This window comes from Diabrotica virgifera, chromosome 8, assembly GCF_917563875.1.
Source record: "Diabrotica virgifera virgifera chromosome 8, PGI_DIABVI_V3a".
Classification (NCBI taxonomy): Eukaryota; Metazoa; Arthropoda; class Insecta; order Coleoptera; family Chrysomelidae; genus Diabrotica; species Diabrotica virgifera.
In genome coordinates this window covers 44,071,894-44,086,162 of record NC_065450.1, presented here as the reverse complement: position 1 = coordinate 44,086,162, position 14,269 = coordinate 44,071,894, and the positions used below count along the sequence as shown (strand labels likewise).

Below are 14,269 nucleotides of genomic sequence, written 5' to 3'. Positions count from 1 at the left end.
TACAGTATTGCAAAGACTGCCCTAGAGTGGAATCCCCAAGGAAAAAGAAAAAGAGATCGCCCAGCACAAACTTTGGGAAGATCCATCATGGACGAGATAAGAGGTCAAGGAAAGTCTTGGAATGAGGTGAAGGCCTTAGCTCAAAATAAATCCCATGGTTTTAGCTCAAAATAAAACCCGTTTTCACTGAAGCTCTATGCTCGACTTAGGGAGTTCAAGAACATTATATTTGAAGCAAGAAGATTTAAACATGCACTCGTATTTAGGCGTGCACCTCGTATTTACGCTTTTGTGGTGACGTTATTACAGAAATATTTTTGTAAATAAACATTGGCCAGACAGTGATTTGCCTCAAAGATATTTGGCTTCAAGTACAACACAAATTATTTGAGTATATTTTATCTTTTGTTTTTATTTTATATTTTGTTAAATATTTTCAATTAAATAATTACTTTGAAATACAATTCAAATACTATTCAAAAGACCAACTAAACATTAAATGGTTTTGTTGTGTTGTATGTCGTTCTGTATTTGTGCTGTCATTTTGGCATAGATAACGTCTTGTCAATATCTCGATGACACTGTCAAGTTTGACTAAACCACCGCTTTGTGAAAATCCACAAAAACAATTGTTGGTATGTAAGATTGTTTTAAAGAAGAGTGTCACTGTATTGATGTGGAATGTGGGCAACATTCTTTTAAAGGGGTGACAGACACGCGAGTAAGTACGCGAACTTATGGCTCGACGACCTTTTTCGCTCGTATATCACAGCAAGTACCCTTACTTTAAGTCCGCCGAGTAAGTACGCCGTCGATCCAACAAGTTTGAAATCTTACTGGTATCGTGGTATCCCGTATCCCGTACGTGTATCACTGCCGCGAGTCTCTCGAGCCATCATGTTATTGCGTTTAAAGTTACACTTTTATTTTCACTAATTAAGCAAATTGCCTAGAAATAATTCAATCGTTTATTGTTGAAAGGAGACAAGTTAGATTTTATGTTTTGAGAAAACCGTAAAACACTATTTTAAGCTTTTTTGATTATTTGTTTTTGAGTAAACCTAATTATTTATAGGCTGTTTTATCCTCCTGATGAAAATATTATCCTCTTATCTATGATATTTTGTTTGTTAGCCACACTTTTCGATTTCGTCTTTTTTTATTAGTATTAAAAATATATAATACGATAGGATACGATACGAAGTATGTATATAATACCATAAAATCCCTAAATAGCACAAAGCATATTCTCTCGACGACATTTTGTTTGTTAGCCACACTTTTCGATTTCGTCTTTTTTTATTAGTATTAAAAATATATAATACGATAGGATACGATACTAAGTATGTATATAATACCATAAAATTCCTAAATAGCACAAAGCATCTTCTCGATGACATCGCAATGAGTTATGAGTAAGTCTGCCGTGTATCACCGACGGCGAGCCGAGTAAGTTCGCGATCTTTAAACCCGCGTACTTAAAGTTTGCGTGTGTATCACACGCTTTACTCGTAGTTCGTATACTATAATAATATAGTATACGTGTTATACGTGTATTACTGCTTCGAGCTTCTAGCCGCGAGCCGTCATTTTAGTGCGTTAAGTTACGCCTATATTTTTATCTACTAATTACGCAAATTGCCTATAAATAATTGAATCGCTTATTGTTGAAAGGAGACAAGTTACATTTTATAAGATTTGAGAAAAACGTAAAAAACTATTCTAAGCTATACTAAATTATTTTTTATAATTTGTTTTTGAGTAAATCTAATTATTAAATATTGATAAGCAGTTATATTAGAGTACAACAAAGGTCATTTTTTCATTTTATGTTTGAATGATTGTTATTTTATTCATGTCTTGTGCACGTCGAGCCGAGTACCTAAGTCCGCGATCTTTCAACTCGCGTACTTACTTAAAGTTTGTGTGTCTGTCACCCACTTTAGTTTCACCAGAATAAAAGTCAGTTTTCTCAGTTTGGTAAAGGTTTTAATTTGATATTAAGTGTACCTACTGTTAATTTTGATATTAAAAATCAATAACTAAACTTATGATTTTTTTATTTCAGAGAAAATTTAGCAAATGATACGTACTTATTGTCACAAATGGACAACGATCAGTACGTGCCTATATGGACGGTAGCAAATTTCAATCAGGTTAAGAAATTAACCAAAGACATCAAATTGATCACCGAAGTATTACGCGAATCGCCGAATGTTCAAGTAGATGAAGAAGGTTTGAAAGTTCGTCCTAACCACAAAAGATGTATAGTCATTTTACGCGAGATTCCAGACAATACGCCCATCGAAGAAGTTAAGGTAAGTGTATCTTAAAACATCAATCATAATGGGCGTTTTTAGAGGTATAGAAATGTAATTAGCAACACTTCATTAACTGGCGGCCAGTTTGACAGCTGTCAAGTGATTTATGTTTAGTTTGGTTTGACATTTCAGCATGAATAGACTGGCGCCTGAACAAAATCATGATTCTGTTCGAAATACTTATAGCGCACTACTTTCATTTTATGGTCAATATAATCGTCCATCAGAGCAATCAATTCGATTAACCATAGAACGTTTTTGCACCACGTATAATCTAACTAAATGATAATACGCATCCACTCCACAGACACGTCATATACTGCGTGCAGAAGTTGTTGCTGCTGTACAGCGTAGCATAGAGGAAGACCTGGATCAGTCTATTCACCATCGTGAAGTTAATTATACCGTGACCATCTGCATAGCAATTGGATATGTGCCCATCCATATGGGTACATTTGGATGGGCAAGAAGATTTTGCGGAAAGATCTTGGTTTGCGTGCTTATCAAATCCAACTCATGCAAGAATTTATGCCTCACGATCCACGCCACAAGGCGTAGATTCGGTGAATGACCCCAAAACGAGATTGCCGTCGATCCCGATTGTCATAAGCGAATTCTGTTTAGCGATGAGGCTCACTTTTGGTGAGCCGTGAGCAAAACTGCCTTATTTGGAGTGAAGATAATCCTCAAGTGTATGTTGAGATACGTTGAGATACCATTACAACCAGAAAAACTGCCTGTTTGGTGTGATTTAAGGGCTGGTGGAATCATTGGTCCGTACTTCTTCAAAAACGATGCTGGCCAGAACGTTACAGTCAATGGTAACTGCTATAGAGCAATGATTACTGACTTTTTGATTCCTCTATTGAACAACCATGATGAGCAGGAGATGTGGTTTCAACAAGACGAAGCAAAATGTCACACAGCTCGTGCCACAATTGATTTATTGAAGGACACGTTTGGTAACCGCATAGTCTGGCCTCCAAGATCGTGGGATTTATCACCGCTAGACTATTTTCTGTGGGGATAAATATGTGAAGTCGCTTATCTACGCCGATAAGCCGGTATTACGTTATTGCTGATATACGGCCACAAATATTCATTCTTCTTCACTCGATGTGCCTATGTGTGACGAATGTTGGCGATCATCATGGCAATCTTTATTTTATTATATAATTATTTTATTATATAATAATCTTTATTTTATCTGCAGCACCGCGAAAAAGTTGCACAGTAGTTGTGTTGAACCAGGTTCTGAGGTTCTTTAACCACGATGTTCTTTTTCCTGGACCCCGCTTTCCAAATATTTTTCCTTGCAAGATGGCTTATAGGAGGGTATATCTGATTCATTTCGCATAATGTGTCCAAAGCATCATTTTTCATAGGAGGTAAAAGTTTCATTTTTCAATTCTACGTAATATTTAACTACCAAGAAATAGAAAATGTAATGTTTGTTGTTTAAAAAATAGTAATAATTGGATAAAAAACGTGCAAAAATGGAGTTTTTTCTTGAAATTTTTTCGATCCCTCAAAGTAAGTCCAGGGCCCGCAAAAAAATGCAAATTTGCAAAATTTGAGAACTTTTAAACGCACTTTGAGAAATTGAATAGGTCAACTAGGAAAGCCTAGGGAAGTTACGGTGGTGGGGTAGTCACTCCGTGCGCCGTTTTTAGTAAAAATTGTTTATGAAAAAAATATGCATCAAATAATTGAAATTAGAATAAAAAGCAGTTAAAATGGCTGTTGACTGAAATTGGTACAAATATTTATTTGGTATTTTAAGCATTGAATGAACTAAAAATCTACAAATCTTTATTTTTGTAAAAAACAAAGATGACTCATTTAAAAGAGTAGCAAATAAACGTCTGTACTTATATATTAATACTAATTATCCGTGAATAGCGTCAAACTGCATTTTAATTAGGTTTCCAAACATGTTTGTCATTTTTAATCGTATTATCATTATCGAGGAATTATTAAGTTTAAAAGATTGTTTGTCATTATTACTCCTTATTCTGAAAAATCTAAATACATAAACCGATTTACCAACAAAGTAACAGCGGAAATATTAATATTATGGACTAAAAGAAAATAGGAAAGACTTATATAAAATAAAGGTTTTATGCACTTAAAAATGTTTACATTTTATGAATTACCTATAGATTGATGTCCATTAGAAGATCCTAATCCCTTCGTATAGTAAGAGATTTGTAGACTTCAAACAGGCATACGCCGCAGTCAAAATGATCAAACTATACTATATATTGGCTGAATTGGCAATACCACACAAGCTAATAAGACTCATTAAAGCCACAATGGATGAAACTCAGGCATGTGTACGAATACAAAACCTTAGGACAGACCTTTTCAACATTTCGCAGGGACTAAAGCAGGGAGATGGGCTGGCCCCAACATTGTTTAAACTGGCACTGGAGTATGCGGTTAGGCAAATGCAAACTGGACGAGGAAATCTACTGACTAACCGAACGGTACAACTGGCCGCTTATGCTGATGATATTAATATTATGAGTAGAACATCAACAGGAGCACAATAAACATATGCAGAGTTAAAAACACAAACAAAAATGCTAGGTCTGGAAATTAACACAGAAAAAACAAAAATAATGACTCGGACGAGAAGAAATATAGTCCCAGAAAACATTATACAAGATGACATTGAAACGGTTGAAAAGTTTACATACCTGGGAGTAGAAATATATGTCGACGGATCAGAAGATGGAGAAATACGGAAGAGAACAACGCAGACAAACAGAGCTCATTTTGCCTTCTCCCATATATTTCGGTCTAAAAGTGTCCACCGAAATACAAAGATGAGAATCTATAAAACCTTAATTCGACCAATAACATGCTATGGCAGTGAAGCCTGGGTCCTGAAAAGAAACATCCAAAAACAAACTCGACACATTCGAAAGGAAAGTACTTAGGAGAATACATACTAGGACCTGTGAGGGAAAACGGAATCTTCAGAAGTCGATACAACAACGAGCTTTATCAACTTTATAAGGAAACGCCCCTGTCAGACTTCATTAGAATACAAAGATTGCAATGGGCCTGACATGTGATAAGAATGGGAGATGATAGGCTACCAAAACGAGCACGGAATGCAAGGAAAGAGACCGGTTGGGAAGCCACGAAAGCGCTGGGAAGACACAGTAAACAGCGACGCACAAGCCCTTTTAGGAGTCCAGGTATGGCAAAAGGGTGGAGGCAAAAAATAAAGGAGGCCAAGGCTCAATTTGGGCTGTAGTGCCGTAGAAGAAGAAGAATAGTAAGAGATCCCACTGATCACTCCGTTCATAAGTTGATTAATTAAAATCACATTTTTATATAAATTTAAGGGGGTGGGGGTACTTATGGTTTGAAAATTTTAAAATTCTCGGTTTTTTATTTTAAATAAAAGTACATAACTTCAAAAGTACTCTTAGAAAATTTCAGATTGATCGGAGCAAAGTTACCGAAAATACAGCATGTTGAATATTCCTACTTTCGACTCGCTTGGCAGCAGCTTCGCAACAGCGCGCTTGAGCCCTTGAGCGTAGTGAGAAACGTTCAACAGAGCTTCCCCTTCTCTTTTCTTTTGTAAATTACTCTGCGATTCAAAAACATATTCCGGTGTGCATCACTTTACGATTTGACAGACAAAATTAAATTTAAAATAATAGTTGTCAAAACTTTAAACGCGCTTTTCTCAAAACTGCTTTTTTCGACGGTTCAGGACATTGTAACTCAAAAACTAGTTTTCAGGAAAACTACTTCAGGAGCGATCCACCTGAAATTGTACATAGACATTCTTTAGACTTTTTGTTGAGATAACACTGTCGAGATTTATTTGTTTAACAATAATCAATATGTTGATTTTTACCCTTTTTTACAGAAAAATTCGTTATTTTGATTTCTGAGTGATGCCAAAAACTTAAATCGTTGAAATTAAAAAACTCAACAGCATTACCTCGAGAAATTCATAGGCTAATGATATCTTTTTGAATTTTTTTTCACATGATCCAATAACGATTTCTGATGTCCACCGCAAAATCCATTTTTTTTAGGTGTCTGTAAAAATTTGCCAGAGTTGTTGGCTTAATTATCAATATTTTGCCTTGAGATTTTTTTTAATGTTTGAAATGTACTAAATGTTAATTTACTTTAAAAATAAAATAATTCTACATTCTACCATAATTTAAAAAAATCGCAAAAATGTGCTTGATTTCAAACCATACCCCCACTTAAGAATAGATAATTGATAAGAGGCTGCGAGTAAAAAAAGTGGCCGCAAATAGTTTTAATAAAATTAATAATTTTTGAAACAAAATTTCGTTGCATGCTTTTTATATCAAATTAAAGCTATTTTTTATAATACGATGATATAAGGTTGCGTGTAAAAATATGGACGCAAATTAGGGTTGCCAGCTGTTAAAAACGCGAGGCAGATCAGGGATAAAGTGAAAGAAAGCCAGCGCGCAACGCCACTGTTTTGACAAGATGACTGCTTTAACAACTCTTTCGCCGTCAAACATTGTCGACCTTGTCAAAGCAGTGGCGTTGTGAGCTAGCTTTCTTCTGGTCTTTTATTTGTAAAAATTAATTATCTTTGTTTTATCTATAAATCTGAATAGCTACAGCTTAGGAATACAGTAGAACTCCAATTATCCGGATTAATTGGGACCGGACCCGATCCGGATAATCAAAAATCCGGATAACTGGATTTTTCTCGAAAAAGGCCTTTTCCGGAAAAGTAACGTAATTACAGCAAAACACAATGGAGAACATATACGGTATTTATTATGAAAAACAATATAGTATACACAACAATATGTAAATGACTAAGTTTACATTACGTAATATTGACACACAATACTGAATCACAGTAAAATGAATTATTTTTTTACAAACTTGATTTTTTCTTTTTCGCAATCTGATCCGGATAATTGGCGATCCGGATAATTGGAGTCCGGATAATTGGAGTTCTACTGTAGTTAAATAATTATTTTATGAGCACTTTTCACCCTTTTTTGAGGTAAAAGAAATAGTTTCGAGTCATCGCATTTGGAATATACGTTTATATTAAATTTAATCAATGTACTCTTGATGTACAGATTTATATCAAGTGCTTCATTTTTAATTGTATCCCTTTTTATGTCTGTTGTAATCGATTGTTTAATTATGCATTTCGATATTGTTGAATATAATTAAATTTTTTCGTGGAAACGTATTGTATCACGGATGATAGTGCTTGAAGGATAAGAGTTTTTATTTTATTTAAACAGTTTTAATTTAATATTTTATGACTTTAATCGTTTCCTGGAAGTGTATAATATGTTACAAAATGACATCCATACGATTTTCTACTTTTAAAAATTTAAAGTATTGCAAGATTTTGATCTATAGAGGTAATAAATAATGAGAATTACGTTGTCTACTAAGTTAATATCATTTTATATGGAATTAAACCACAATTTATTGTAATGAGAATTACATTTTACATTTAATTATTATCTGTAGTGAGAATTATTAACCACTACTGTATGGTTACTAGCAGGTATTGAACGAAACAATTAATAAAATCAAAACAAACAATAAACTAATTACAACACCTGCTATGAATCTTTTATCCCTTCTGATAGCTAATATAGGAAGAAAGTGGACTTTCTCATTAGGCGCAATACCATGTACACATTTAAATTAATCTGATTGGTAAATAATTCAAACGATAAAAAAGGAAATATATAGGTATTGTCCTTTTCATGATCATTTTTCAGTACGTAACAAATGATAGGAAAAAGGGTAAGTCCGTGATAATACACATTTATGGCATTTAATCTAACATGACATTTTAGTTAAATCTGACAGTTGTCTCATTTTATTTTCAATTTGGAATAAAATAAATCAAATGTGTTTCTTGCATTTATAAAATGGTATTTTCGTTGATTTGTATAGTCTTATAAATTATACAGATTATATTTGTAATATTATTATCTAATTAAAAAAATTATTTTTTATTATGGCGCCATCTATCGACAACTATCTTTATCTCGTAGGGGTAGAGTTTTTGGATTTCAAGTGGTTGAAAGTCCCTTTCTTCGCGACACATGTGATCATGTGAATTTCGATAACATGATCGCCAGGAACAACACTGGCGTCGACATGGGAAAAAAAGGGACATGATTTCGAACTATTTACACAACCAAATCAATTTTATGGAATTTCCAACAACTACATTAGTTGAAAGTACATTTATTTTGACATTTGCGATTAATTCCCATTGAAGATAACAAATATAGTATTTTTCATTAGAAATAGCAAAATTATAAACATAATAGGGATATGTTCACCAGAAGACTGCAAACCTGACAGCGATAAAGAAGAAATGTTGAATGGGTTGCATATGTGAGTTCATTTTAAATGAAGTAAAGAAACACAGACGTACTCACAATCATTTAATTTACTTCGACGACCGGTTTCGATCTCTACAATATACAGATCATCTTCAGGTCGGCGTTACAAGTGATTAAATGCTACAATTATAGAAAGCCAGAGTTAGAACATTGTCTGGTTGTATCGAAATGCTGACAGAAAGCCAAAACTTTGAAAGGTGTGTAAATGTTGACATTTCAGAACAACAAACAAATACATACGTATGCATACACATGAGCAAACAGGTACTCATAAGCACGCACACGTACACAGATGCCTGCGGTTTATGACTATTTGTTAAATTACATTAAACTTTAAAATTTAAAAATTTTAATTGAATTTTGATCTACTTACATGTCGTTACAAGGGATGAGTTGTAAGTAGGGAATGCAATCCCGACTCGAGATCGTAAAGTCGAGATCCCTCGGGATTAGAAATGTCAATCCCGCGGGATCCCGAAATTTACGGGATCTCGTCTAGGTAAAAAAATATCTAATAATCACATGACTGAATACGATGAAAACTGCTTATTTGTGATAGTGAGGTTAATTAAAAATATTATTTGAAAGAAAACAAATGCCTTTATTCTTTAATTTTTACTAACTAAATAATTAAGTAACAGTTTTAGTAACACGAAGAACATAATCAAAACAAAAGTAAATATAGTGCTCAAGGAGATCAAAAAGTAGTTACGGCCCGTAACTTTCAAAAGAGAGAAGAAGTTACTTTCAAAATCACCCGTAACTTACGGGTGATTTTGAAAGTAACTTCTTAAAAAACAAAGTGTATCTAGAGTACTATCTGCTAACCGGCATCTAATATCCGTTACATTGTAGCCAGCTGCTGAGAATGCCCTCTCAGACTCAACACTGGTTGGCAACAGCGTGATTAAGCAATTATATGCAAACTGCAAAAATCTCCCCCTTGTTCCTCCACACTCAAATAAATCCATTTCTTTTTTTATTACGGACTCTAATTTGTCTAAGTTTGTGGACCTGGCTACACATGTAAAAGGACTTTTAGACGCTCGCAGAGTTTCTTCTAATTCCTCTTGAAGTGAAGTAGGATTAGTTTGTGTAGCTACTGCTACTGCACTTAAATTTAAATCCTCTGCAATCATAGAAAGTGGCAAGTCATCTTCGTTTAATACTGTGGTATTAATCTCTACTTGGTTTGGTTCATCGCGATATAATCGTGTGATTATATTTTTAATTTCTTTCCTTATGAGATATTTACTTGGCAATTGGAAAGTCTCGTTGCCTTTCCATTGTTCTAAATCATCTTAATAATTATTCGGATTTTTCAAATATAACAGCGCTGCAGTTGCTTTTATGCGACGCTCGGAGATACGATTGTTCATCGAAGATACCAACTTTTCTGAGAGAGGAGTTTTTAGGTCTTCTAGCTTTCGAATCATGAAACGCAACGTATGTTCTGCACTAACTAAATCAGTATCTCGACGGCACAGTACCTCAACGGCCAACTTTACTGGCTGAAATGTATTTTCCAAATCGATAAGGACAGCATGTTCTTCATCCGTGAAAAAATAGTCTGAATTGGAACTGAGTGAGAGGTCAACTAAGGTCTTAGCTACACACTGCTTTACTCTATTGTATGTACTTATCATGTTGCATAGGCTAGACCAACGTGTCTTGTAGTCAAGGACCAGCTGAATTGTTTTGCCAAACTCTTGCTGAATATAATTCTGAAGCATATCATTCTTGGTAGGAGAATTCCTAAAAAGTTTGACGCATTTTCTTAGTTTCGATATAATCATTTGGTATTCTGTAGCCAGATCAACTTGTCTTATAGGTAAGGAAAAGTATAAACCATTATAATTATCCGGATTGTCGTCCAAGACTTCTTCCTCCTCCGCACTGCGATTTGTGTTCAGTTCAGGGTCTTCAAATTCTTCCACTTCATTAGATTCTACATTCTTCTTATAAATGACATCTGTTATACCTAATTGTACACCGTGGGCGTAGCAAAGCTGTTGTAGTGGTTCAATCAGTCGACCAACTTTTTTCATGACGCTGGCTCCATCGGTCGTTATACCGACTATGTCGTTATCCAGGGATAAATTAAATTCTGATGGTTTTTCTTTCAGAAGCTGAACACAAGACTCCGACGACATACTTCCAAAAATGCGCGCTAGTCCAATATTCCATTGAGTAGGCTCACTGTTAATAATTGTGTGTACATTAACATTTAAAAATCGCCGATTCATTCCAGATGTCCATTCATCTAACGTAACTGTAAACCTATAATCTTCATTCTTCAACTGTAAAAGATCTTCCTTCACTTTCATTTTGAGCGTCGTTCCATAATTCATCACAATTTGTTTAATTGTATTTGGTGAAGAAGGCAATTTGTAATTGTTACCTTTCGCAGCAAAAAGACTCTTCATGTCCTCGGAACTACAAAATACTCTAAATGGTAAATCATCTTTGGCAACCATTCGGGAAATCATTAAGTCTTTTGTTACGTTAGAATCGGATGGAAAATAATCACTGATTTTGATTTTCTTCTGTGGTATTTGGCAATTTTCACGATCTTCTGGTGTAAATTGAGCCTCAACATCAATAGGCGACCGCGCAGCTGACGACGATGCTCTAGTAGACGCTGACGACGTCGAAGGTAGTGATACATTTGACTCAGGTGTACTTGATGTTCTTCCGACTCCCGCAATTTTTGTGTCGATTTTATGGATTGCCATCATATGGACGTGTAAACCTTTTGTAGACCCGGATGAGGTTTTGAGAACAGATTTACATAGTTTGCACTGAGCAGTTAAATTATTAACGGCTTTCTTGAAATATCTCCATACCGGTAAACGACTGCTAAACTCCAAGTAGGCTTGATCTGGATTGTTTTTCGCCATTTTAAGTTACTAGTAATCACTTATTACTTATAGGAAACCAAAAGTTATATTATTATGTATTTAACTCACATAAACAACATAAAAATGCGTAATTTAAGGAAAAACAATTACTAAAACTGCACGAGCATAACTTAAACAATTAGATAGGTAAACAAACAAATGGCTGCCTCTGCCTGCCCGCACGCATGCATGATGCACCTCTTTCTCCCTCCCTCTGGAGTGCTATTCGGCACTGCACTCCCGCCCGGCCGTCAGTCAGTTCAGTCGGCACACCGCTCGCGTCCCGAGCAGATGTGTGTAGCATCGCTGACCATTGCCGCCCAATCCCGTCAATCTCGAACGGGATCTCGTCATATTATGCTTCGGGATTGATCCCGAAAAATTACACGGGATCTCGCGAGATCGGGATTGCATTCCCTAGTTGTAAGTTCATCAATAACATATTTAAACGTCCAGATTATGCTAGTAGGTCCTTCACCTAGCTACCCTACTAGCATAATCTGGACGTTTAAATATGTTATTGATGAACTTACAACTCATCCCTTGTAACGGCATGTATGTAGATCAAAATTCAGTTAAAATCTTTAATTTTTAAAGTTTAATATAATTTAACAAATAGTCATAAACCGCAGGCATCTGTGTACGTGTGCGTGCTTATGTGTACCTGTTTGCTCATGTGTATGCATACGTATGTATTTGTTTGTTGTTCTGAAATGTCAACATGTACATACCTTTCAAAGTTTTGGCTTTCTATCAGCATTTCGATACAACCAGACAATGTTCTACCTCTGGCTTTCTATAATTGTAGCATTGAATCACTTGTAACGCCGACCTGAAGATGATCTGTATATTGTAGAGATCGAAACCGGTCGTCGAAGTAAATTAAATGATTGTGAATACGTCTGTGTTTCTTTACTTCATTCGATAAAGAAGAATTCTATGATGAGCTACAAACATTAGTGGAAAGCGAAGTAAAGCGAAATGAATTACATTATATTATTGGGAGATTTCAATGCCAGAATAGGAGACGAAGTAATACCAGGAATAGAACAAAGGTTTAACGAAAGAGTCATCAATGAGAACGGGAAGAGAATGGTGGACTTCACATGGTGGCACATCAAACGAACTGAGAATAACCAACACATTGTTTGATCATAAAATTCAACACAAATACACGCTTGAAAATACAAGGGGACAAAGATCAATGATAGATTATGTGGTCACAAACAGAAATATTCACCATACACAGATAGTGGATGTGAGAAGTTTGACGTCACCAATGTTGGAAGCGATCATTATTTGGTACTTGGTAAAATTAGATTCAATGAAAAATGGGAAGAGAAGATTAAACAAACGAATTCAGAGCATTATATTTATCAAAAAAGGCCAGAACCGAAAATAAAAATGGAGAATATTGAAAATGAAAGCAATGTAGAAACTAGCTGGAGAAAACTTAAGAATTCTGGACGCTGTCCAAGAAGCCCTTGGAAAGAAAATATTAAACAAAAAGTTGTCAACGAAAACACCATGGTTTACACTAGAGGTTAAACAAAAATGTTAGGTACCAAAAAAGAAAGCTTTCCTAAAATGTAAGTCAGAAAAAACGAATGAATCATATTAAGAATATAAAAGAATAAGAACTAAAACTCATCAATTCGTAAGAAAAACAAAAACAGATTAGTATGTACTGGGAAAGATTTTCAAAAGGACTAGAGATGGATTTCTACGGACAACAGAAACAAGTATGGCGCTTCATAAGACAACAAAGAAGCGAAATGAAAGAACTAGTTGAAATAGAACCATGAAAGAGGATACATGGGTGGCCTTCCTGACAGAAATGTTTAAAAAAGAAAACGGAGAATCTTTACCAGAAACGCCAAATATAATAACTGATGAAAAGACCGAAATCCCCCAAAAAGATGTGAAACAAGGAATAAACAAATTAAAAAATAGAAAGTCAACAGGAGAAGATCATATATACCAAATGAACTCTTAAAATATGGAGGTGATTACCTTGTACAACAACTGCAACTTCTTATTCATAAAATAATCACCAGATGAATGGAGGAGAACAATCATGCTGATGTTCTTCAAGAAAGGAGATAAGAAAGTCCCCAATAATTATGTTTTAATCTTTTAAATAAAACACTCAAATTGACAACAAGAATTATAGCGACAAAAATAAACGAAGGAATTGCGTGAATCACCTTGTATATTCTAATTTGTTTATAAATCGCACATTTGAATTTAAAAGTTGACGTGTCTCAGTATTTTTTATAATTTTCTAAAATACACAAAAATTTTTATTCCGTAAGTGGTTTCCATACTTTATAATTTAAAAATTATACCCTGTATTATTCATAACACACCCTACGTTATATGGTTCGTTGAAATCAGGTTATTAACCAGCTTTTAAAAATATTAAAATATTCAGGGTGTTCCATTAAAAATAAAGCTTATAGTCCATTCTTTAACGGTAAAATATTGTAAAACCTCTAAATTTTAAAGAACCACTTGGATTGACATGAAATTTGGCATACACATAGCTAACAAGTCAAAGAAAAAAAGTGATATTGTGCCGATATGTGCTTTTGCCCTGGGGGTGCTTTTCATCCCCTCTTGGGGGTGAAAAAAT

At 34.7% G+C, this 14,269-nt stretch overlaps 1 protein-coding gene across 4 annotated transcripts in view; it reads left to right on the top strand.

Annotated features, from left to right (window-relative positions):
• Positions 1-14,269, top strand: part of LOC126889929 (la-related protein 4) — a 233,660-nt gene that overhangs the window by 115,496 nt on the left and 103,895 nt on the right. For all 4 annotated transcript variants that reach the window (XM_050658671.1, XM_050658668.1, XM_050658669.1 and 1 more), the window contains one exon: positions 2,069-2,318. In XM_050658671.1, the coding sequence (XP_050514628.1) occupies positions 2,069-2,318 (250 nt within the window). The remainder of the gene's footprint in view (positions 1-2,068; positions 2,319-14,269) is intronic.